A 25,788-nucleotide genomic window follows, 5' to 3' on the forward strand; every position below is an offset into this window, starting at 1 on the left:
CCCTGAAAGTATCCTTAGTCATCTTCATGTTAACAGTGATAGATACACACATTTATGGAGCACTCATTAACAATACTTGGTGTGTTATTAAAACCTAGAGCAAACAGACTTCTAAAGTGTGGGTCTAAATAGGATTTTATGACACCTGACACCCTAATAGGATTTTAATAGTAGTGTAAGAAATTCCATAGCAGCACACTATTTCATGAAGAAATTTTAAAAGCTGTAGACTGTATTAATTTGTCCTAAATTATCTAGGTACTTATATAATCTATCAACTGAACAACAGCATTCCTTACTTGGATAATGTTACTTAATTGAGTTTATACTTTGAATGCAATGAAGCACCTTTCTTTGTAATTTTTATTTTTATCTCTTCTAAAATAAACTTTAATTTTTGTATATATACATTATTTTATTGAAAATTTAAAATTGTAAAACTTTTTTTAAATTGTAAGGCTTTTTTTCTTTTCTTTTTTGATTACTGGAAGTGAACTTTTTGTTTTATGGAGTATCATGGTTAACTCAGTCATTTTTAATGATCTGAGTGCCTTTAACAATTGAGATTCAATTTTATTTTAACAGCTGTTGTTATTTAAAAAATTTTAAAGATGATGTCACTTTAATAAATTCATTGGATTTTGAAATTTAGTATTAGTGTAAGAAGATTGTTTTAATTGTAACTATTTCTGTGAAAAAAAGACCTTTGAATACAATTTTTGAATAGCCCTTACAATTCTTACTCTAACCTACCAGCTCTTCAGCTCTTAAGTGAATTTTTCTTAGTCCTTACTTGAGTGTTCTTGCTTGAGAAAAGAATTTACCCTTAGTGACTGACTATCTTAGCATATTTATTATAACTGTAAAACATTTTTTTAGGTTTGAAATTGTTCATTCACTCTCCAGTGCAAAGATCTGACAATCACATGATAGAATATTGCTTCTGCTCTGTTACATTTAGGATGTGGGGTCTTCTCAAGCAGTTAATTTTTCACCAGATTCCTGAATAGAGGCTGAATATACTGTTCCTTTGGATGACATTGTTTTGCATTTTTAGAAAATTTAAACTTTTTATAGGAAATATATTTTCATAGATAATCTTGTAGATAATCTAAAATCCACCACCCTGAAGATATAGCTTTAAGAGTGTAGCATGTGTGGAATTTTAAACTTAGTATTCAGTAAAATTCAACGTTGATTTCATATTATACAGGACTTTAATATAAAGTTTATTATTTTTTGCAGGCAGCAGAAGAGGAAGAATCACAAAACCAGCATGATGATAGTTCCTCTGATTCAGGAACTCCGTCAGGCCCTGATTTTAATTATATTTTAAATATGTCTCTATGGTCTCTAACTAAAGAAAAGGTTGAAGAGCTGATTAAACAGAGAGATGCAAAAGTATGAACTTCTGTGGGTTAAATAATTTGAAATTATTTCAGTGTTTTCCATATATTTATTTTTCTTTTCCAAAAGTAGTTTTATATATCCTTTATCCATTTTAAAATTATACATTTATAATTGAATGTTTAAATCACACTACTTTTTTATTATAGGGGCGAGAGGTCAGTGATCTTAAAAGGAAATCTCCTTCAGATCTTTGGAAAGAAGATTTAGCAGCTTTTGTTGAAGAACTGGATGTAGGTTAAGTCTCCATTAAAATATATTTGAAAGAGTAATGTGTGTCAAACAAAATGAAAGTTTTTAAAATTAAATTATCTCAGGATTTCTTTTAGCTCTACAAAGGTTAATGTGTTTATAAGCTGCAGAGGATTAAGCTTCTAGCTATATGAAGTCATAGAAAAAGTTATGTCTGATGTAGATGAATAAAAGCTATGGAGTGGGATTTTAGAATGAGTTGAGTTCTAATACTCTCTACTAGTTAAATTTGCTTAACTGACTTCAAATTAGCTTATTGCTTCAATTTTAATGTTTTTCCCCAAAAGAGGAAACCATATATATATGTGATTGAATATAGGTATTTGATTTTTAAAAAGTAGAATGATAGTCTCTTTAGACTTTTAATAGAGAAATTTTAAATTTTTTAAAATTTAGTTTTCTCCAAGTAGAATTCCATTTTAAAAAATAAAAGAAAAAATGTAGAGAAAGATATAAAATACAAACTTTTCCTAAAATTGCCTAATTTATTTTTAAGCAATTAACTCACTTAAAATTTCACGGTAGCAATATGATCATCTAATTTTGAGTAGTACAAGGTAAATTGCTATTTATTATTAATCATGATATTACTTACATTTATTGGTTTTAGTTGTTTCATTGATTTATTGTCCACATGCTCTAGTTTTATAACCTAAGTCAGAATTCGAACTCTCAGGAATGAGTGTGGTATATTAGTTGCCTAATAAAATTTCTGGAATTTTAATGATCTCTCAAGTATCACAGTATCACGTGTTGCCTTGATTTATACTTTTCTTCTGTTGTTAAGAATTAGATTTTTTAAAAATTTGAGGCTTTTCCCTGCTGACTTATACATTTGAAAATTAATATCCATTAAGATTGAAGCATGGTAAAGCAAGAGTAAAGAATGGCTTCATATTTGTTACCAGAACTGCCTTTTTGTACGATTTGCTAGGCATCTGATGATACCAGGTCATCAACAGTCCTGATGCCATAATATGTCATAGGGTTCTAGAGGTGGAAGGGACCATGTAGGTCATTTAGATACAACCCCCTTGTCTTACAAATGAGAAGCTTGTTAGATAGAACTGGGACTACAACCCAGGCCTTCTGATTTAGAATTGTTTTTCCCTTAGGTTAGATCACCTGAGTGAATAAAATGAGATTTGACTTCTTCTGAAGTCCCAATTGTCTTTTCTGATGAGTTGTTTATGCCCCACCCTCCTCCCCATCCTTAACGATTCCCCTCCAGAAAGTGGAAGCGCAGGAACGAGAAGACGTTCTGGCTGGGATGGCCGGAAAAGCAATCAAGGGGAAGGTTGGCAAACCTAAGGTGAAGAAGCTTCAGCTAGAAGAGACGATGCCCTCCCCTTACGGCAGGAGAGTGGTTCCTGAGATCACTGCCATGAAGGCAGATGCCAGCAAGAAGCTGCTGAAGAAGAGAAAGGTAGAACACTGCCCGTGGGTGGGCTCCACCTCAGTGATGGCGTTTGTAGGAATCAAAATTTTACTGTTATGAAATCATGCTGTATTTTTGTTTCAAATGCATCTCTATTTCACTGTGATAGGAAGTCATTTGTTCATGAAAGCAGTTGATCCATACATAGGATGAAGACATATTACTCAAGGACCCACATATATATAAAGAGTGACTTGACTTGATCCCATTTCTAAAAAGAGAGAAATATTCTACTCAGTATTCTAAATTAAAATCATGGAACAATAGCAACAAGAAGTATAAACCATAAACTTTAGATTTGTATCATGACCAGTTAAGGAAGTCTTACAGTAGAAAAGGGTCTGTTTGGCTTTTGAAGTAAACTGTCATCTTTTACGTAAACTGTCATCTTTTACTATTTGTTTTTACCTTTAGTTAAAAGATCATTAGACACAGCCTATATCATTGGGTTGATTGATGTTATAGTGGATTTAAAAGCCTCCCGGAGAATGGGGGTCAGTTAGCCAGAGGAAGGAAACATCTCAGAGGTGAGGAAGCAGGAGCCTGATGGTCACAAGGAGAAAGGCCGACTTTTCTCGGCAGGCTGAGTTTAGAAGCAGAGCGTGCCAGGTGGACCTGGGAACTTGGGAGACAAGCCCGGGCGCTGGGTGAGGCTGGAGGGTTCTCTGTGCAGAGAGAGAGTGGAGCCCCAGGTGGGACACTGGGGTGCAGGGGAGCCCTCTCCTGCTGTGCTGAGGACCAGGGTCTCACACGTTCACCTACACACAGAGCTTTCTCTTCTCAGAGATGGCTTCTCTTCTCTCCATTTCCCATGGTGTTAGTCAGGATCTGTTTTCAGCACATTTCTCTGAGCCTTTTGTACTCCTTGAGTGACTGCGCTTGTGCCCAGAGTTCATCACTTGACTCTTGAATCGATGTCCTGAAGTGGTCATGGTTCCAGGAGAGCTGGACTAACACAGCCATCAGAACACTCCCAAGCCCCATACACTCCGCATGCTTGAATTAATTCCTGGTTTTAAAACTCCCCTCTTGCCTTTGCCTGATCTAGCTTCTGGCATGATCAGCCATCACTAACATAGGCCAGAAGCTGGCAAGTATCTCATTTAATCATAACTTAGTCCTACTGACTGACTATAAAAGAGTCCCAAAATCCATGCTCTTATCTTGGTCCCCACTGACTCTGTTTTAGGATTCAGTCTATTTTCTCTGAGGCAGTTTAAGGTCAGCCATGTGGCTCCAGCAGTCTTGTCTGTAGTCAGCCAGTCCTGACTCCACCTATTCACTTCTTTCCTCTGTCTTATCTCTTTCCACCAGGGTGATGTTTCAAAAATACAAGACTGGTTATTACACAGTGACCCCTTGTGTGCAGTGATTGAGCTTCCACCTGGCTGCCCTCATGCTTCCCAGGTGGCGCTAGTGGTAAAGAACCCGCCTGCCAATGCAGGGAGACATAAGAGACGCCCGTTCTATCTGTGGGTCGGGAAGCTCCCTTCAAGGAGGGCATAGCAGCCCCCTCCAGTACTCTTGCCTGGAGAATCCCACGGACAGAGGAGCCTGGTGGGCTGCTGTCCATGGGGTCACAGAGAGTCAGGCATGATGGACCTTTCCTCTCAGCTGTCCTCCAGTCCCAGCAGACTGAGGCATCGTCTTTTCCCTCGTCACTCTGCTCACTTGGTGGATGTACCTGAGTCACTCTGCTCACTTGGTGGATGTACCGTCTTCAGTACCCAGCAGAAAGGGCTCCTTTTCCCTGTTGTCTGTCCTGCCCTGGGCAGGATTGCTCACTTCTCCTCACGGGTCAGTGTTCTTTCTCCATTTCAGGGTCAGGGGACTTTGTCTTATGCTTAGCAGTATATGACATGTCATGTTTTGTTCTCATAATAATAAAGATTATTTTTATTATCGTCAATAATCTGAAGGATTTTTCCTAGTGGATAGAGGCCTGAGCTATAGCAGTGAAATTTTTTCAGGTGCCTTTTGGTACCTTGTCCTTAGCTTTGAGTCTGAAAGTCCCTTGGATAATCAGAAGCTGCCTTCTTATTTCTTACAGTTGGTTTTAAGTAGCTATCATCTCACAGAATGCACTAATAGGTTAGAGTGGTAAGCAGGATCATTTTCCATAGCTACATAAAAAGCTTGGTCTGATCAATGTCATCTCTTAGGGCCTCAGTAGACCCATGCATTCTTTTTATTCATCTGATACAGAAAATCTATCTATTGACTGGAAATGTACCTCTAAAGCACATATGATATTAGTTCAGCTTGTATTTTTCCTGATGGTTTGGCTTTCTTTTGAATGTGTAGGGTGATCTGGATACCTCAGCAGTGAAAGCGGACTTCGATGAAGAGTTCAGTGGAGCAGTGATGGAAGGCGGAGAAGAAGCATTGACCCCACCAGCTCCTGCAAACAAAGGTCCCAGACCCAAGAGGGAGAAAAAGGAGCCTGGTGAGCAATCATTACACAGTGTTTTGTTTGTGAGAAAATGTGTATGTTCAGGGCATTAGTAGATTCTTTGTGCTTTTTTTCTGGTAGGTGAAGTGATATCTTCAGTTCTCACAAACATTATAATGAACTTTTAGTTATAATAGTTTTATTTTTATTGATGATATTTAGATGAGTATTGATACATACCTTATTGTTACTCATTTGTTTTTAGGCACCAGGGTGAGAAAAACACCTACGTCGTCTGGCAAACCCAGCGCAAAGAAAGTGAAGAAACGGAACCCTTGGTCAGACGATGACTCCAAGTCAGAAAGTGACTTGGAAGAATCAGAACCTGTGGTTATTCCAAGAGACTCTTTACTTAGGAGAGCGGCTGGTATTCTGATATATTTTATACTTATTTTATCATTTTTTTGTGGTTTGACAAAGTTAGTATTACTTATAAGTTGGTATTGTTAGTATCATCAATATTACTGAAGTAGTAAACCATTAGTATTTCAGAAGTTAGTTCACAAAGACCAAAAAGCCTTCTTTATAGAATGATCTTTTCTAGCAAAGTTGGACATACATTTCTCCAAAGTGAAATCTGGAGAAAGTGTTTTCTTACTGACTTTTACGATAAAGTTTGGGTTACATTCTGTTGATAGTTTGGAGATGTTTGCTAGAAAATGTACCTTGATATGGGCTCAGTAGTAAAGAATCCACCTGCCAATGCAAGGAGATGCAGGAGACATGGGTTTGATCCCTGTGTCGGGAAGATCCCCTGGAGGAGGGCATGGCATCCTAGTCCAGTATTCTTGCCTGGAGAATCCCACGGACAGAGGAGCCTGCTGGGTTACAGCCCAAGGGAGTTGCAGAGAGTTGGATGCAACTGAGTGAGTGAGCTCACACGTGTGTACCTTGGTGTAGGGCACTAGCAGCGGGGGGTCCACAGGCAGCGTGGGGTCCACAGGCCGTGCTGGGTCCATAGGCCGTGCTTCGTTGGTTTCCTTTTGGTGTGTTGTCTGTCATATCATGAGAAACCCCTCACTTTATCGGCTGGTTCATATGCACACAGCATTATTTAGGTAATTGCAGTGCCAGAGCTCAGGTTGTAGAAGCCCATTTGCTAGTGTATATTAGTGTTAAGCATGTGATTTGATCCTCTTTGAATATTTATTAATTTGAAGTGTTCAAATACTTAAAAACTGATGTGTCCTATTTTATAGTTTCTTCTCAAATTTTAAGTCCTAATTTACATAAAATGAAAAAACATTCTGATTGTTTTCTTTGGGAGATACTTTTATATTTCAGGCCTTCAGTCACTAAGTAATTGAATTTCTTTCCCTAAAGTACATAGGTAGTATAACAGGGGTAAAATTTTTTTTTGTTATAGTTGATTTACAATGTTGCATTAGTTCAGAGGTGAGTTTTAATACTGTATCAAGTTACATGAAAATTAATTTATTAACAGCTTTAAAATTGTATTTAGGCTTTCCCCATACATTTAAAATGAAGTATAAAGTTGCATAGCATCCAAATGAGTTTAAAATTTAATTCCATAGTATATGCTAGAAATTATAGTAAAGCTTATTTGCATTATACCAGTGTGCCCTTCTCCATAGTGGGTGCTTTTTTATGTGTTATATTATTTTGCTAATATATTGAGATCTTAACTCTGTTTCTCCTCATTCATCTGAAAAATTACTATTTCTGTTATTTCATGGTAAAACTACTGTGAAGAGAGATGAGACATTTTTATGTAAGAAGTTAAGAGAAAGCACTTTCTAAAGATATACAGGTTGTCTTTTGTAATTGCAGAAATGGGGGAGTCGCATATTAGTAGTCACTTTTACAGTGGCCATGTGCCCTTTCCTCACTGTTTGGAGTAACGTTTAAGTGTGAAAAGCAGCATCCTGACGCTCTCATCAGGATCACGTTGTGTTCTCTGACAGCTGAGCAGGACCCCAGAGCCCCCTGGGAGTGCAGGCTAGACGTTAAGACCATCCGAGTAACTGAGGCCAAACTTGGGCACTTTTATTCTCTAATGCTTGTCTTTTTCTCTTGCATGTGTTCAGAGACTGCTGGATTATTTTTCAAGTGTATGGTTTGGAATAATATTTCACTTTGATAACGCTGGGTTTAAAGTCATTTTTTTTTTTTGTCCTAGCTGAACGGCCAAAGTATACATTTGATTTCTCAGAAGAAGAGGATGAAGACGCCGATGATGATGATGACAATAATGATTTAGAGGAATTGAAAGTTAAAGCATCTCCTATAACAAATGATGGAGAAGATGAGTTTGTCCCTTCAGATGGCCTAGATAAAGATGAATACACGTTCTCACCAGGCAAATCGAAGGCTACCCCAGAGTAAGTAACACAGCAACAGCTCTTCAGTGACACGGCGCAGTCAGGTATCTTGGCATCACAGGAAGCACCAAGAAACTGTTACTGTTCTGGGGAAGGCCCGCCCCATGAAGGAATAAATCTGGTTAATATTGTAGCTGTTTCCATAACTGTCCTTATAGTTGAGAGCATAGGGTGGCAAATGTTTTCCATACAAATTATGTTTTCCATACAAATTTGAAATAGTAAACATTTTAGGCTTTGCAGGCCATATGGTCTCTTGACTACTCAGTACTGCCACTGTAGCAAAAAAGCAGCCATGAATGATACGTGAATGGATGCGTGTATTTGTGTTCCAGTAAAATTCCATTTAAAAAGTTAGGCAGCAGGTGTATGGGACATACCTTGACAACCCTGGTTCGAGGAAAGTTAGGGTGTCGCTAGAATCGGGAGGTCACTTTGCCTCCTTTGCTTTGGTCGTGGTTGACTTTTCTTGCTCTGCTGTGTCGCAGCAGGGACATGTAGGATATGAAGTTTGCAACTATTTCAGATTTTTAAGGAAGTATTTTACCACACGCAGTAAAGTATGAGAAATCAGATTATTGCCTCCTCTGATGGAGACGGACTTTCTTCTTGGATTTTTGCCAATTTACTGGTGTTAAATTCTGAAGTGGTTCTGTCAACCACAGAACTTAGTGGTATTTTGATTAACTTGGAACTTTTGCTTTTCTGTTAAGTAATTGCTTTTTCTGGTGTCTGTGTATGCGCACTAATGCTTATGAGAGAGCAAAAAGGAGTATGGTTGCCCTGGTTTTACAAAGAGAAACATGAGAGGGCTAGACTGTTCTGTAGTTATAACCTTGCAGTACATATATATAAACTCTTCAGGTTGAGATAGTGACTGATAGGTGATTGATTTCTTTTTCTTTAATAGAAAGTCTTCCCACGACAAGAAGAGCCAGGATTTTGGGACTCTCTTCTCTTTTCCTTCATACTCTCAGAAGTCAGAAGATGGTATGCTCATTTCATCTTTTCATTGTCTATTTACATATTATTGCTATGGCTTTTTTTGAGGAGTAAACTTACTTTCTCTTTACATTTTCTTCAATGTAATAAGGTTTATTTTTTCCTGATGTGATTTCTAACTGAATGGTCAGTATTGGCATTATGGAAGCACTCAGGTGGAGAGGCAGGTGCTGACATGGTTGTGTGGGTGAGGGGTAAGGAGTGTGAGTGTTTTAAGGAGAAAAAAGTATAGACAGAAACATTGGAAGGCTGAAAATTTTCACAGCAGTGAGAGTAGGTTTATGACAGGATTTTTAAAGCTACAGGCCTACCAATATGCCAGTTCGTTTTACTAAATTCTAGTAGCTATAAGACAAAACCTTCATAGAAGCAAATTTAATCAGTGTGCATACTTTTAAAAATTGCCTACATTTGTGTGTAGAATTTCTAAGGTCAAAACAAATCTAGTTATATTTGAGTTACTATTTTCCATTTTTTAAATACACATCCATGTAGCTAGACAGACACGTAGGCTGTCATCGTTCAGTTGCTGAGTGTGTCTGACTCTCTGTGACCCCAAGGACTGCAGCCCGCCAGATTTTCCTGTCCTTCACTATGTCCTGGAGCTTGCTCAAACTCATGTCCATTGAGTCAGTGATGCCATCCAACCATCTCATCCTCTCTTGCCCCCTTCTCCTCCTGCCCTCAGTCTTTCCCAGCATCAGGGTCTTTTCCAACGAGTTAGCTCTTCACATCATGTAGCCAAAGTATTGGCGCTTCAGCCCTTCCAATGAATTCCTTTAGGATTGACTGATTTGATCTCCTTGCTGTCCAAGGGACTCTCAAGAGTCTTCTCCAGCACAAGTTGAAAGCATCAATTCTGCGGTGCTCAGCTTTCTTTATGGTCCGAGTCTTACATCCATACATGACCATTGGAAAAACCATAGTTTGACTATATAGACCTTTGTTGGCAAAGTAAGGTCTCTGCTTTTTGATATGCTGCCTAGGTTTGTCATAGCTTTCCTTACAAGGAGCAAGTGCCTTTTAATTTCATGGCTGCAGCCACCATCCACAGTGATTTTGGAGCCCAAGAAAATAAAATGTCTGTTTCCACTTTTCCCCATCTATCTGCCATGAAGTGATGGGACCGGATGCCATGATGTAAATTTTTCGAGAGTTGTTTCATGCCAACTTTTTCCATCTCGTCTTTCACCCTCATCAAAAGGCTCTTTAGCTCCACTTCACTCTGTCATTAGAGTGGTATCATCTGCATATCTGAGGTTATTGGTATTTCTCCAGCAATCTTGATTCCAGCTTATGCTTCATCCACCCCAGCATTTCACATGATATACTCTGCATATAAGTTTAAGCAGGGTAACAATATACAGGATTGATGTACTCCTTTTCCAATTTTGAATCAGTTCATCATTCCATGTCTGGTGCTGACTGTTACTTCTTAACCTGCATACCTGTTTCTCAGGAGACAGGAAAGGTGGTCTGATATTCCCATCTCTTTAAGAATTTTCCAGAGTTTGTTGTGATCCACACAGTCAGAAGGCTTTAGCGTAGTTAGTGAAACTGAAGACGTTTTTCTGGAATTCCCTTGCTTTCTCTTATGAGCTGACGAACATTGGCAGTTTGATCCCTGGCTCCTCTGCCTTTTCTAGATCCAGCTTGTGTATCTGGAAGTTCTCAGTTCATACACTGCTGCAGCCTAACTTGAAGGATTTTGAGCATAACATTGCTAGCGTGTGAAACGAGTGCAGTTGTGCAGCAGTCTGAACTTTCTTTGGCGCTGCCCTTCTTTGGCACGGAAATGAAAACTGGCCTTTTCCAGTTCTGTGGCCACTGCTGAGTTTCCCAAACTCGCTGACATACTGAGTGCAGCACTTGAATGGCATTATCATTTAGGGTTTTAAGTAGCTCAGCTGGAGTTCCATCACCTCTACTAGCTTTGTTTATAGTGATGCTTTCTAAGGGGCACTTGACTTCACACTGCAGGATGCCTGGTCCTAGGTGAGAGACCACACACCATGGCAGTTATCTGGGTCATTAAGGGTCATTTTTTGTATAGTTCTTCTGTGTATTCTTGCCACCTCTTCTTAGTCTGTTCTGTTAGATCCTTACCATTTCTGTCCTTTATCATGCCCATCCTTGTATGGAATGTTCCCTTGATATCTCCAGTTTTCTTGAAGAGATCCCTAGTCTTTCCCATTCTCTGGTTTTCCTCTATGTCTTTGTACTGTTCACTTAAGCCTTTCTTAGCTGTCTTTGCTGTTCTCTGGAACTCTTCACTCAGCCGGGTGTCTTTCCCTCTCCCCCTTGCCTTTTGCTTCTCACATTCTCTCCGCTGTTTGTAAGGCCTCCTCAGACAGCCACACTGCTGTCTTGCATTTTCCTTTTGGATGCTTTTGACCACTGCCTCCTGTACAGGGTCACGAGCCCCCATAGTTCTTTAGGTGCTCTACCAGGTCCAAGCCCTTATATGTTTGTCACCTCCACTGTATAATCCTAAGAGATTAGATTCAGGTCCTACTTGAATGGCCTAGTGGTTTTCCCTGCTTTCTTCAGTTTGAGCCTGAATTTTGTGATAAGGAGCTGATGATCTGAGCCACAGTCAGCTCCCGCTCTTCTTTTTCTGGATGCAGAGCTGCTGCTTCGGTTGCAGAGCATCATCAGTCTGATTCCAATGTGACCATCTGGTGATGTCATACATACATACACAGACAGACATACACAGACCTGGTACATGTTCTAAGGTGTATGTAGAGAAAGCCTGTCAGAACAGCCATATAAAAGTCTCACTCACATCCAAGTTGCCATTTTAAGAGTACCTTTTTGGTTTGAGGAAAGGAAGGATGGAGGGAAAAACTGATTAAATTGAGTGTAAAAGTAACTGAAGGTACCTACTTGCCTTTTAAGTTAAACTTTAAGGGTGTAAGATTGGTGAATGTTGTTACTGATATTCATGAAATAGTTAATTAGCTGTGTATATACTAAAATAATCACAGTGAGAACTTTTATTAAATACCTCATTTTAAAATCAGTATTTTTGAATTGACCAGTTTAAAATGATTAGCATTTGGGAGTATTAAGAATTTTTATTACTCTGTGCATTTCTATGTGGTTTTACAGAGTTAACATTTTTGAAATACAACACTGTAATATTTTTATTTCTGCTGTTTGTATATTGTGGACTATATGATCACAAAATAGAAACATATATTTATTATCTAGCTAGAGATGTCATCAGTAAAAATAAAGTTTAACTACTTAGTGGTCCTTACAGAATCTCTTTACTAAAAAAATGACTAATTTTTAGATTCAGCTAAATTTGACAGTAATGAAGAAGATTCTGCTTCTGTATTTTCACCATCATTTGGTCTGAAGCAAACAGAAAAAGTTCCAAGTAAAACAGTAGCTGCTAAAAAGGGTATGTACTTATTTTTGTTAAGCATCACATAAACCATATATAGTTGATTTCAAAGGAAATTTAATACAATTCGAAACTAATTGCACTAGTATTTCAATAGAAAATAGCTATAAAGTATAAATGTATATACAGAAAATCCCTCTGGTTTTCGTAACTATTGAGGTAATTATTAAAATGTCTGTAAGATCTCATTTTAAAGCTCTTATAGAATAATCCCATGTACTGATATCAAAAGACAGCTTTCTAGTGCAGGTGTCCTGCCTGTCCAACCGTAGCGCAGCCGGTTGTGTTGTGTGGGGCCTGCCTTCACTCATCCGGGGAGCCACTGGTCAGCCCCTGGTGTCCTTTTGTGAGTCAGGTAGCTTCTTTCTTTTCCATAACCTTAGGTTGTTTATCAACAGGCTGAGTTGAGTCATGAACCTGTTACTAGCACTAAGGCACACCCCTCAGAGGCCAGTGTTAGTGCTCCGGGTCTACTCGCCCAGCAAGTCAGTAAACAGTCTGGAATGTCCCTTTAGCATCTGAGGAAGGCGGCACACAGACCACCACGGTAGATACACGTGTCAGAGGGGCAGACAAGCAAGGGGAGGCCCTGCTTCCTCTGCACACACCAGGGCTGTGGTGAGAAATCGTTTGGCTCACGGGCTCTCGCCCGCACGCCCTCGTCCCTCTCTTCATGGGCGGACTCTCCTCTGCAGGGCTGTACCTGCCCCTTCACCAGTGACTGAGGGAAGCTGGTTTGTCTCGGGGCTCTTGCCCTCAGGCTAGCTCACTCTGGTTTCACACCAGCTCTCAGTCTTGTGCGGTGAAGCGTTCAGAGTGATGCCAGGCTCCACACCCCACCCATTCCCAGCTGCCCTCACACATCACCTCCCAGACAGCCCTAACTGCAGTGTATGTGAGGGTCAGGGTGGCTTCTGGGGCGCTCAGACTTCCCTGCAAGCATCTTATCTTGATGGCAACACCTGAGAGCCATCCTGAACACTTGGAGCCAGTGCCTCTTCCAGTGATGAGCCTGTTTCCTTCATCAAGCCGTTCACTCCTAACAGGTTGAGAGTTCAGTGTTAAGGCCAGCACAGCTGGCACTCGCCTGCCCCGAGGCTCCGGCTCAGGAGAATCAGGGGTGACCTACTCTCGCCCTTACTCACTCACTTTAATGGCCCTTGTTTAAAATGTCACTTGAATCATCAAAAGGCAAGTTACATATAATAAAAAAAGCATTCTGTCACCAATCAGCAGTTATTTGCCTTACGCTGGCACCAGATGAGACCATTTTACTATGCAAGGCCACTCATCTCCATGTCAGCAGTAAGAAACCCTGTCATTACGGGATTCAGCTTGGGTTGTTGTTAAGTATATTACATTGATCTGTGAAATGGACATTTGCTTAATAGGAAAACCGTCTTTAGATACAGCCCCTAAGCCCAAGAGGGCCCCCAAACAGAAGAAAGTAGAGACTGTGAACTCTGACTCGGATTCTGAATTCGGCGTTCCAAAGAAAACAGCACCAAAAGGTGAGCGATTACCTTTGTGTGACTATCTCAGCACATTCCATGTGCAAAGCTTTTGTTTCTTCTACTTATTGAGGTTAGAGAGACTGGGTACCTGTTTTAAGTCTCTTTACTCTTCAATAAACAATGTTCTAAGAATCAGTGCTCAATTAGAATCCTAAGGAAGTGTACAGCAGTTTGGCCCAGTCAGTGAGCCTCAATTTCTTGATCTGTGAAACAAAGATCTCTCTTGCAACCAGAGAATGGGTCAAAGACCCCCTGCAGGGGACTCACTGGAAGTCATTCCTTAAAAGGCAGCGAGGGCTCCTCTTAAAGTGTGAGACTCCTTGCAGGAGGCTGGAGGGCTGGCAGGCAGAGCCTCGTCCTCGTCTCGGGGTGGAAACAGCTGCCCTCGGGGCCCCTCCTGGCACAGCACCAGCTCCTCTCCCCGTGGCCTGTGGGTCTCAGGGGTGCTTTCAGCGGAATCCATGGCTTCTCTAAGGGTAGCGGTTCTGTATTTCACCACCTGATAAGATACTGGCGTCAGTGTGTCTATTTCTTAAAATGGTGGTTGGGGTAAGGAGATAGACCTACGTGGCCCCAAGGGAGAATGGGGGCAGACGAGAAACAGGGACTTGGGAGGTGGACCTGTTCACGTGCATGGCTTAAAACAGTGCCATCTTACTGATTCATCTGATCAGACGTGACATCCCAAGGCCACATAGCTATGTTTTCTTACCATACAATCTAGCCATAGCTCCTGAACTTTAACACATTTAGAGGTGCCATTTACTTCCATTTCCTGTCTCTGGCTTCACTGTAGGAACATTTGGTAACCATTCATGTTTTACCTTTCACTTTCTTCCAGTGAGAATGAGGTAGAGGAAAAAACTAGGCTTACAGGGGGGTGATTCTAATCTGAGAAGGAATGTGGAGATTTGACAGATGCTCTCATGACTAATGCTGGGGTGACTTACTTTAGGATTGTGCTGCTTAAAATGGGATATGCAACTGGTTGTTATTAGTGTGATAAGTAAAATTTAGAGTAGGCATTTAAACCATGTATTACTTTCCTAGTGATTCATATTATATTTTTAAAAGTACTAGTCTGTGGCAAATAGGAACTAAATTTTAGTACCGCATACTCTTTAAGATTTTTGCTTCACGCCCAAGCACCACGGGATGTGCAGATGTTTTATGCATTAGGGGCTTGGTCATTAGAATCTGCCACGAGGACGTCCCCACTGGTTTAAATGTAGTTGTGAACTACCTTACGCTCTGGGGTTGGCGTGACTAGTGCTGCTGACGGACTTTTTCCACGTCAGTCACGCTAAGAGATCAGGGCTCCCAAGAAGGAAAGTGGGTTCTGGTATCTATCTTTTTATCCTGCACTTAACTTTGGGAGAAAAAACTGCTTTGTATCATTTTAAGGTAAAGGCCGAGGGGCAAAGAAGAGGAAAGCATCTGGTTCTGAAAATGAAGGTGATTACAATCCTGGCAGGAAAACCTCCAAACCACCAAGCAAGGTAATAGGAGCATCTTTTAATGTATGGTTTTAAGATGATGTGTAACTGGCTTCGTTTGCTTATTACTATCATGTCTTGATACAGCTTTAACCCAGCATCTCTTATCCATAGGGGGCTTGTTTATGGTTAAAAAGTTATCCAGGTATAAAATTTATATAATCAGGACCATCTCTTGGATACAAGTGTGGCATAAATTAGCTTACTTAAGAGTACTCCACTTCCTCCAGTGGCAGAAGTTACATGCTTCCTTAACTGAAATATTAATTTTCAGATCAAATAAAAGCTATTTCTTTTTTGCAAATTGATTTGACAAGGACCAATTTGATTTTCTAACTTGAACTCATTTGACTGTGGATAATTTTCCCAATTAGCCTGACGCTTCTCCAGAAGTACACTCTCTCTTTTAGGTAAATTAATAACATCACACGCCCCCCTTTTCTCTGTCTTCCTTTTAAAACTTAGAAATACGAACAGATGCCGTTAGCTGTGTGGTGGTCTTTACACTGACCCTTTCCACCCAGCCGTCTGCTGGGACTGGGGTCCTCCCTGGTGACCATTCTCTGCATGTTTATAAATACTCACCTTGTGTGCACCTGCTGTGCACCGTCTTGTTCTCTTCTCATGAGTTGACAGGTACTTAGCAGTAAGTTGAATTTTTATTTTTCTGTGCATAGTTGCTGGGTAACATAAGGTTAGAAAGAAGTAATGGTGTAAGTATTATTATCATAGAGAATTAGGTAATGGGCCTCACACTTCAGTTACTTAGCATTACAAGAACCATTATTTTCCGTATGTCCCAAAATAAGTGAAGGAATAACTAGTCCTTTAACTTTGGTGTTTTAACTTTTTTTTTTTTTTTTAAACCCCAGAAGCCGAAGAAAACCTCTTTTGATGAGGACTCAGATGTGGACCTCTTCCCCTCAGACCTCACCACTGAGCCACCATCGCTGCCGCGGACTGGCCGGGCGAGGAAAGAAGTGAAATATTTTGCAGACTCTGATGAGGAAGATGTCGATTTTGCAATGTTTAATTAAGTGCCCACCGAGCACAGAAACAGTTCTCAGAAGATAACTTGTGTTGTTCTTTTTGTCTTTTCTGTCTCAGACTTTTGTACATCTGGCTTATTTTAATGTGATGTAATTGATGGTTTTTTATTATTGTGGTAGGCCTTTTAACATTTTGTTCTTACACATACAGTTTTATGCTCTTTTTTACTCATTGAAATGTCATGTACTGTCTGATTGGCTTGTAGAATTGTTATAGACTTGTGCATTAGCACAGATTTTAATTGTCATGATTGCAGACTACAGACCTGCTTTTTGAAATGAAATTTAAACATTAAAAATGGAACTGTGTTCTCCGTCTCTTTAAAGATGAACGTGCAGTAAAAGCTCCCATACACCTTTAAAATAAATATACTTTATTCTTTGCCAGGAGACTCCATGGAAAAAGGTAAACAGTATATGAACATAGAAAGCACTGTTAAACGATCTCAATGTACAAACAGCCAGTGAAAGCACATCACAGACTTGCTAATATATCAAAAAAAATCCACTAGTGCTTAAATGAGAACTAAGAAACTGACACTTGCGTCTGTGAACCACTCCATCCCACTTCGTAGTGGCTGAACCGGGCCCGAGGATGCAGACTCTCTGCCCATGACTTTGTGGGGGGGTGGGGGGGTCAGCCCCTACCTCTCAGGACACAGAGTTACCTGGTACAGGTGGCAGACCAGCCCACCGTCATCCCATGAAACCTCCGTAATGGCTTGTGAACAGGTAAACAAAAACGTATTAACACTGAACAGTGTTGCTGCCTTGGAGGCTATCATCACTGTAAAAATGTCTCTTTAAAAAAAATTGTGTAGTTATGTCATTAAACAAGTAATAAACCATTTTTAATTTAAAGTGACATCGACAACTGAACAAATGGCGTTTGATAACTGAGCTGGCAGTTACACTGATAGAGAACGCTCTCCTGCCAGCGCAGTGGACCTGTATACATTTACTGGGCGACAGGAAATATAAGACGCGGTTTGAGAGCATCCGAAGAGCAAGGACAAGCGTCTACACTAACTGAATTAGAGTATCTTTAGCCTTATCTCGTCACACTTCAATACTCCGCTTCCTTACCTGGATGTCTTGATTGTTCTGTGAAAGCAAAATACGCATCCTTTCGACCCTCTCTCAACCGGACACGCACAGTAATCTGCTCCGTGACCGCGGTCTTGGTGACCTGGAGTGTGGACATGAAAGAGCCGCGGACGCATGGGAGCGCAGAGCCGCACTGCTGTATGTACAGAGTCTCCGGAAACGCGACCAGGGTGAACCGAGCTGGCTGGGTCTTTGCCATGCAATCTTGAGTGTTCAAACGGGAAAATAGAGGCTTTTAACTAGCTTGGGGTTGCATGAAATGGCTGATTTTTAGAATTTAAAAAGTTTGTACTTCTAGGTAAGTTAGACAGCGAGGGGTATATATTGATACATACGAAAACTTCTTGGTCCTTCTTGAGTTTTAATATATTTTCAGTCCAAAAACTAAGCAGCAGTAAAAATGTTTCTTGCATTTTAAATCCCAGGAGTGAAGGTTCTCGGGAATGTTGGAGTAGCCAGAAAGTGTCTCACTGCAGCAGTGGGGACTGGCCGACGCCGCTGTGCTCCACGGAGCTGGGGGAGACGCTGGGGCTGGGCTCCGCCGTGTGCCCGCTGGAGCTGGGGGTCAAGGGCTCGTGCCCTTCAGAGTTCTCCAGCATTTCCTGAATGAGCGGCGGCATCGAGCCAGGGATTTCCATCTTCAAGGTAATTACACGCTCTGCACCTTTTAGAGAGAGAGAGAATAGAATCCAGTAGACAGGGATACCCGGGTCTGCTCTCACCCCCTCACGGTGGGGGAGCTCAGGGCGCTCGGGCCTGCGCGTGGGACGGCGCCCAGACACCCCCGCTCCCTCTGTGGGCAGCAGCGGAGACGGGAGGATGGGAGATGTGATCGACTCCACCACTCGGCCAGTTCTGGGAAACAGTCCTGGTGTGTGTTTACTCAGCATCATTGACAGAGAAGCTCCTGGTGCGAGACCAGGAAGCGTCTCTTGAGAACAGCGAAAGGACGGCAGCGCCCAGGAGAGGCGGCAGGACCCGAGGGCCCAGGGGGGCGCCAGCAGCCCCGCCGCTCGCTACCTGCGGCTCCTCAACACTGAAGGGCTTCGCTCGGGGCTCAGGCGGCAGAGAATCTGCCTGCAACACCGGAGACCCGGGTAAAATCCGTCACACTGCCTCAGGGGCACCAACCACACTGCAAGCGCCCGAGTCCCCCGTGTGGACGAGGCGGGTCACAGGACTCGCATCCCGTGAGCACTGCCGGGCGAGCGCGGGCCCAGCAGCGTCACTGCTGTGAGGTCAAAGCCCTCAAGACGCCAGTGGTCGGCACTACATGTCCTCCCAGGCCTCTGAGAAGGGGCTCGGGGGCCGGAACTGCCTGTCAAACGTGAGTACTGTGCTTCTAAGCACACTTTCTGAAACGTGACCTGCCCCCTGCTCAGCGGTCCTCAGGGAAGGGGAAGCAGCAGGTCCACCCAGGGACGCGGCCCGGCCTGCCCTTTGGCAGGAGAGCTCTGCTCTCGCCCGCAGCCGGCTTGTGGCTCCATGCACTTCTGTAACCGCCCCAGTGGCCGTGCAAACTGGAAATCACTAGGCAAGAACAGGAACACCTCTCCAGGAGGAAAACTCCCCTTTCTTAGAGGTGCACAAGCAAACCTGCCTGTACCCAGGGTGGCCGGCAGCCGGCGGAGAGAGGGGGCCGCAGTGGGCGCCTGAAGCACTGCTGACTTTCTCGTGAGGTTTGGGTGATCAGGAAGAGCTGGGATTAAGTGCACACAAACAGAGTGTGTGGAAAGCTGGAATGAAACGTACGCAGCGAGAAAGTGACAGAGCCAGTCACCCGGCATGCAGCATGTTGTCTTGGAAACGCTTTTTCTAATCACTTAAGTCACATGAAACTGTAAAGCCCTTCTCATAATCTGCTAAGATCACTGTGTGGGCTAAGGTATGAGGTTTAAGAGGAGGCACCCTACTTCTTTTTGTGAATGAGAAATGAATTCCAAAATGATAACAGAAAGGTACCTATGGTCAAACGCCCTGCATTAAAACCCTTCTATAAAGGCCACGTGCAGCGGTCAGGACAGCCAGCCCACCTGGCGGGGGGGTGCGGCGGGCGGGACGCACCTTTCGCGCTGATGCTGCGGAGGTCTGTGATCTTCATCAGGATCTTTGGGAACATGTGAGGCTTGCTGGGCCGTCTCTTTCTGATGTAAATCTTTAGTGCTTCCAGCAGTGGTTCTTGTAGCTTATCTACTTTTGTTGGTTCTTCAAGGTCCTGACGGTCTGGATTCCAGAAACAAGGTATTAAATAATTGAGGTCAGGACAGAATGAGCTCTGTACTCTGGCGAGTCCCTGCCCATGCCCCCGCCTCTTCACATGAATCTTGCGATTCAATCCCATAAGCACATTTGAAGGTGTGTGCGGCTGTTCTGGGCTTTCCAGGTGGCTCAGTGGTAAAGCACCCGCCTGCCACTGAAGGAAACACGGGTTCCATCCCCGGGTCGGGAAGATCCCTTGGAGGAAACGGCAACCCACTCCAGGGTTCTTGCCTGGAGAATCCCACGGATGGAGGAGCCTGGCGGCATAGAGTTCAAGGGGTCCCAAAAGAGTTGGACATGACTGAGCATACAGACGCCACTGTTTTAAGCTGTGATACTTGAAAATGACTGCCCTTGTTGGTCAAACCACATTTGGAAGGCTGGTGGCCTTTATCCCAAGCAGAGAATTACTTCGCTTGACCAGGAGATGTCACTACTGAACTGAATTAGAGGAGCCCTCACCCAGATGGTTAAAATGCAGGTAAACCAGCCCCCAATTAAAGGCAGTGGCTCCTGGTGAGCCAGTGAGGGTGTCACCACCAAATAGAACCTGGCTTCACACCAGCCCTCTCGAAATGGGGGGGCCAATGCCGAGACTACACTTCCTAGCCCCCGCCTTGGCAAACAGCACCAGCAGGCTCCCTGACTCATCCTAAGAATGTCCCCAGGCAATTCACTTTACGATGGTCTGATCCTACCTTTAAAACAGCAGCTGTGCAATGCAGAAGTAGCATTTTGGTATTTCAGAGCAGGAAAACCCCAAATGCCTTTAACTTATAATAATACGGAAAAATGCAACAAACTCTAAGCATGCATGCCTGGTTTCATCCACATGTCCTTTCCATGCAAAATAACTCCAAAGTGGAGATGAAGAGTCTCCCATAATTTACAAGTGTGAGCTGCTCTCCACGGACTCTCACGAGGGTGTTCTGGGCGGTGATACCTCCACAGATCAGGCAGATGGCGCTGAGAAGGCCCGTCTCCGCGTCGTCCATCTCCAGCGGCAGGAGCTGGCCGGCGAAGGTGAACACCAGGTCGGTCAGAGGGCCAAAGCCGGCGTTGTGCATCTGGGTTCGATTCAGGGTCAGGCCATCCGAAAACGTCATGGTGTCTTGCTCTGGGGTGTACCTGGTGCAGATTCTGAGAATCTGGGAGGAAACCACCACGGCTGGGTCATCAGCACGGGCCTGGCCTGACAGCCTCTCCGGGGACCCAGGGAGGGGATCCCAGGGAGGTTCCAAGGGCTCTGGGGCAGATGGGCGCCCCCCCCCCGCCACCCGCCTTGGGTGCCAACGCTGCTCCAGCTCTTCCTCCAAAAGACCACACACGTCAAAACAAGGGCGAAACCTTATTTAGGGAATAATGAATAGGACACAAGAAATTTTGAGAAATATCTGTTTATGCTAAAAGTGATTCATTTGACTCAAGTAAACATTCACTGAGTACCTACTTATATCCCAGGCACTGCGCCAGGTGCTGGGGATGAAAAGAGGAAGAGTCAGTGTTTTTTTTTTTTGAAGAGCTCAGTCCACCAAAGAAAAGGCCAACATTTACACTGTAAGCACCCAGCGCAAAGCCAGAGCTCCGTGTGCTCTCCATTACGATAGCCGAGGAGCTGGAGGGCTGATGACGCTTCTTACAGAGCAGGGGCTCCGGGCTCAGGAAGGCTGGGCTGAGCTGGGGCTGGCCCCCCACCTGGGGGACACCCCGAACACCCCCGTCCGGAGACCGTGACCCCAGGGGACAGGCTGAGCCAGCGAGGGGCTGGACGCAGCGGGGGGCAGCAGGGTAGCCCCACAGCGGGGAGGGGGCTCAGCCCGGAGGCCTGGCAAGGTCTCCTGGAGAAGCAGCCCTACTGGCCAAGGTCACCCCACCGCCGGTCAGGGCGCCTGTAAAGGCCCGAACTGCAGTATCCGCTGGAGGCAGACACCACCGGCACGCCAGCCTGCAGCCACCAGCCTGTCCTGGGGCACATGGGTCCTGGGCACTCAGCCTCCGCCCCCAGACCCCGGCCGCCTCTCGGGGAGCTGGCCTCCCGCCCCGTGAGTGTCTGCCGCCCCCAGCCGTTGTGGCCCTCCTCGGGGACCTCCCCACCGGGAGTGGCGGCCCCATGACACCACCGGAGGGGCTCAGGCGGCATTCCCACGGAGGCCCGCAGCTGCCCCGCTGTCAGAGCGTGGAGGGGCCCGGACATCACGGGCCGAGGTCACACGCCAGGCAGTGCCCGGAGGGCGGGGACCCGCGTCCTGGAGTCCACAGAGGCTCACGGCGCGGGGCGTCCACCCTCGCTTCCGGTGGGGCCAAGAGGCACCAGACGAGCCTCTGCAGCTTCCCGCGCATAAGAGCCCCCCGGGGTCTGCAAGGCGCCCAAGGCTCCCCCGAAACCCGTTCCACCCTGCGGGGCCTCGCTCCTCAGGCCAGACGACAAGCGGTTCTGACGCAGCCATTCCACCGCCGACCAAGGAGAGCAGCGTCGGGAGGGGAGAACGCGGGGCCGGGGGAGGGCGTGGGCCCCGGAGACACAGCCCGGAGCGCCGGCTCGTCCCACGACAGCCCCGGCGGCAGACCCAGCCCTTCTCGGGTGGGCGCCCCTCGCCGGAGGGCCGGGCTGCGGACGAGTGGCTGGCGGGGGCGCAGCGTTCACAGGCGGGCCGGCCGTCCCCGGGGCAGGCGCCCTCCTCGCCCCGCGGGCGGGCAGGGCAGAGCCGCGCACGGCCTCACACGCCGGCCGCAGTCGTCCCAGCGCCGCGGGCCCCCAGACCCCGGCCTCCGCCTTCCCCGGCACCGGCTGGGCCTGCGACCCTCCACGCGGGTCTGCGGGCGGCCGATCCTCTACCTGGGGCTCAGCGCGCCGTCACCTCCTCGGGAGCAGGGAACACTAGTCCTAAAAACTACCACTTCATACCACTTCACCCTTTCTTTTTTTTGAACCATGAAATAAAACTGTTTAAGAGCTGAGGTGTAACACACGGGGCGGTGTGAAACCACTCTGTGCGGCCCCTCCTCCAGGGAGTGGAACTTCAGCCCACCTGCAAAGGGGCGCAGCCCGCGACCTGGCCCTGAGACGGGCGCAGGGGCCGGCCGGGCCGTGACAAGGCCATGGGAGGCGGCGGCCGCATCCCCAGCAGCCCAGCCCTCTGCTCAGCAGCAGCTGCAGCCTCTGGGCAAGTGTGATGAGCCGGCCTGGAAGCATCGGCCGCCCCGGTCAGGCCTGCAGATGAGGCAGCCCCCCGAGTACCCACAGCCACCCCCCTAGAGCCCCGCCGTGAGCTCCCAACAGCGGGGGCTGCGGGACGAGACTGTCCTCGGGGGCTCTGTCTGGGCAGCGTCTCAGGGTCACAGACCATGGACAGCGCACACCTGGGGAACAGAGCGGGACGCGCCCGGCCCTCCCGGCCACACCCCCCCACCCGCGGCCTGCACCCGCGCCCCCGCAGCTCCCCCCATGCGCCCTGGGCCACGGATGCCGCCCGGCTGGCTGGCTCGGGGCTGCCACTGCCGCGCGGCAGTGCGAACCCTTCGACGGGGACGCCCTGCTGTCCCCTCAGCACCGAGCGAGGTGGCAATACGGCAGTGACGAGCGAACAGGCACCCACTTACTGAGGAACCTCTCCCACCTGCTAACCCCCTGCAAGGGGCGTATGGAATCCGGCGATTTCTAAGTGCTTTGGGAGAGAAAACACCCGTTCACCATCTCGTTCTCTGCACTGACTGGCCATCGGGGCAGGTCCTGATCGGAGCGTGTAACCCCGGGGGCTGCGGTGTGACGAGGCCGCCCCACGGGACAGCGGCCGCCCGGAGACCTGCGGCACGGGGCTGCCCGAGAAGGAAACGCAGGGCGGTGAGCCCGGCCCTCCCTGCCCAGCCTGAGGTCAGGCTCGGGGAGGCACGCCAGGCGAGATGAACAGGCCACCGCGGGCCCTGGCGTCGCAGCCACTGGCTCGGCCCGTGGCCCCCAGCCCGGCAGGTGCTGAAGGGTCAGTTGGCTGCAGACACGTCTGCAGAGTGGAAGGGGCCCGGGCTCACCAGCTAACTGCGAACCACCATCAGCTGGAGGCCTGGAACCTACCGATACACACACTCCACTTCCAAAGACAACGCAGCGCCAGTGACTGGGAGGAGGGACACTTCCACAGAACGAACGAATCCCACACCTGCTGCGGGAGGGGCACCGACCCACACGCTGGACAGCGATGCCACTGAGATTCTCTCACAAGCACCAGAGCCCCACGGCCACCGCCCAGCCCGGGGTGCTGGCACTGGGAGGAGGAGCCCGGAGCATCTGGCTGTGGAGGCCAGCGGGGCCTGACTGCAAGGATTCCACAGGACTCGCGGCACCAGGGCCTCCACTCGGGAGGCACACAAGGCTCACGCGCACTGAGACCCAGCGAAAGCAGACTCCACAGGAGCGTGGCCCAGACCACGGGCTGCTCGAGAGGGCCTCGGGGGCACAAGGACACTGGGAGAGAGGGGCCGTGGACGCCCCCAGAGGCCGCCGTCTGCACTGAGGCCTGGCCTGGCCAGCGGGTTCCAGCACGGGGACACCTCAGGCCGAATGACGGGCGAGAGGACAGCCCCGCCGGCGGCAGGCCGGCTGAGCCCACAGCTGCCTCAAGCGCACCCCTTGACATGGTCCTCCCAGCACAGGGCCAAGACCCAGCTGCGGCCCCTAGCGGGCGGGCTCCAGCCCTTCCCACCAGCAGGGCTGCACAAGTCCCAGAACCAACCTCACCCTCCACCGGGCAGACACCAGAACCCAGAAGAATCACGGTTCTGCCCTGAGGAACGGAGACCACACACCCAGAAAGTTGGGCAAAAATAAGATGGCAGAGAAATATGTCTCAGACAAAGGAAGAAGAGGAAACCCCAGAAAAATAACTAAGTGGGGTAGAGAGAGGCAATCTGTCTGAAAAAGAATTCAGAGTAATGGTCCTCAAGATGGTCCAAGATCTCAGAAAAGGAACACAGAATAGACCAATAAAACACACGTTTAACAGAGACCCAGAAAACTTAAGCAGCAGAAAGCTGTGCAACGCAGGCACTGAAATGAGGCGCACACCAGAAGGCCAGACAGAGACAGCGCACGCAGCTACGGGCCGGGCGCCACTGGTGCACAGACGCAAGCGTCCGCACCAAAATCCACCAAACAGATCCCAACGACACACTGAAAACCTCATACACCGGGATCAATTTGGGTGTATCTGAAGGATGTAAGGATTCTTCAATATATGCAAAATTGATGTGATATATCATAGTAACAAATTGAAAGATATGATAATCTCAATAGATGCAGCAAAAGCCTTTGACAAGATTCAGCACACATTTATGATAAAAACTCTTCAAAAAATGGGCACAGAAGGAACCTACCTCAATGTAGTTAAGGCCATATATGATAAACCCACAGCAAACATTATTCTCAACAGTGAAAAAATGAAAGCATTCCCTCTAAGATCAGGAACAATACAAGGGTGACAAGCTCACCACTATTATTCTACATACTTTTGGGAAGTCCTAGCTTCAGCAATCAGAGAAGAAAATGAAATAAAAGGAATCCAGGTTGGAAAAGAAGAATTAAACCTCTCACTGTTTGCAGATGACATGATACTGTACAGAGAAAACCCTAAAGACGGTATCAGAAAGTTACTAGAGCTCATCAGTGAATTTAGCAAAGGTGCAGGACACAAAATCAATACCCAGAAATCACTTGCATTTCTATATACTAACAATGGAAAATCAGAGAAGTTAAGGAATCAATCCCATTCACCAATGCAACAAAAAGAATTAAATATCTAGGAATAAACTTACCTATGGAGACAAAAGAACTGTACACAGAACATTATGACACTGACTGAAGAAATCTAAGATGACACACATAGATGGAGAGGCAGTCCACATTTCTGGGCTGGAAGAATCAATACTCTGAAAATGACTGTACTACCAAATGCAATCTACAGATTCAATGTGATGCCTATCAAATTACCAATGGTATTTTTCACAGAACCAGAACAAAAATATTTCACAATTTACATGGAAACACAAAAGACCCCGAACAGCC

The 25,788-nt window shown here is 46.0% G+C and overlaps 2 protein-coding genes across 9 annotated transcripts in view; one reads left to right on the plus strand and one right to left on the minus strand.

Annotated features, from left to right (window-relative positions):
• Positions 1-16,666, plus strand: part of TOP2B (DNA topoisomerase II beta) — a 62,592-nt gene extending 45,926 nt beyond the window's left edge. For 2 of the 4 annotated variants that reach the window (XM_069572804.1, XM_069572801.1), the window contains exons 26-36: positions 1,246-1,401; positions 1,557-1,640; positions 2,891-3,085; positions 5,402-5,543; positions 5,755-5,916; positions 7,690-7,891; positions 8,802-8,881; positions 12,195-12,305; positions 13,700-13,819; positions 15,227-15,321; positions 16,191-16,666. In XM_069572804.1, the coding sequence (XP_069428905.1) occupies positions 1,246-1,401; positions 1,557-1,640; positions 2,891-3,085; positions 5,402-5,543; positions 5,755-5,916; positions 7,690-7,891; positions 8,802-8,881; positions 12,195-12,305; positions 13,700-13,819; positions 15,227-15,321; positions 16,191-16,355 (1,512 nt within the window). In that variant the 3' untranslated portion in view covers positions 16,356-16,666. The remainder of the gene's footprint in view (positions 1-1,245; positions 1,402-1,556; positions 1,641-2,890; positions 3,086-5,401; positions 5,544-5,754; positions 5,917-7,689; positions 7,892-8,801; positions 8,882-12,194; positions 12,306-13,699; positions 13,820-15,226; positions 15,322-16,190) is intronic. The other 2 variants (XM_069572806.1, XM_069572805.1) reach the window with 1 other exon arrangement.
• A 58-nt stretch (positions 16,667-16,724) lies between these two features.
• The window catches only part of RARB (retinoic acid receptor beta), an 863,700-nt gene continuing 854,636 nt past the window's right edge, over positions 16,725-25,788 (minus strand). For all 5 annotated transcript variants that reach the window (XM_069572811.1, XM_069572812.1, XM_069572815.1 and 2 more), the window contains 3 exons: positions 20,677-20,881; positions 19,539-19,697; positions 16,725-18,138 (listed from right to left, as the gene is read on the minus strand). In XM_069572811.1, the coding sequence (XP_069428912.1) occupies positions 17,942-18,138; positions 19,539-19,697; positions 20,677-20,881 (561 nt within the window). In that variant the 3' untranslated portion in view covers positions 16,725-17,941. The remainder of the gene's footprint in view (positions 18,139-19,538; positions 19,698-20,676; positions 20,882-25,788) is intronic.

This window comes from Ovis canadensis, chromosome 26 (assembly GCF_042477335.2).
Source record: "Ovis canadensis isolate MfBH-ARS-UI-01 breed Bighorn chromosome 26, ARS-UI_OviCan_v2, whole genome shotgun sequence".
NCBI classification, from domain to species: Eukaryota; Metazoa; Chordata; class Mammalia; order Artiodactyla; family Bovidae; genus Ovis; species Ovis canadensis.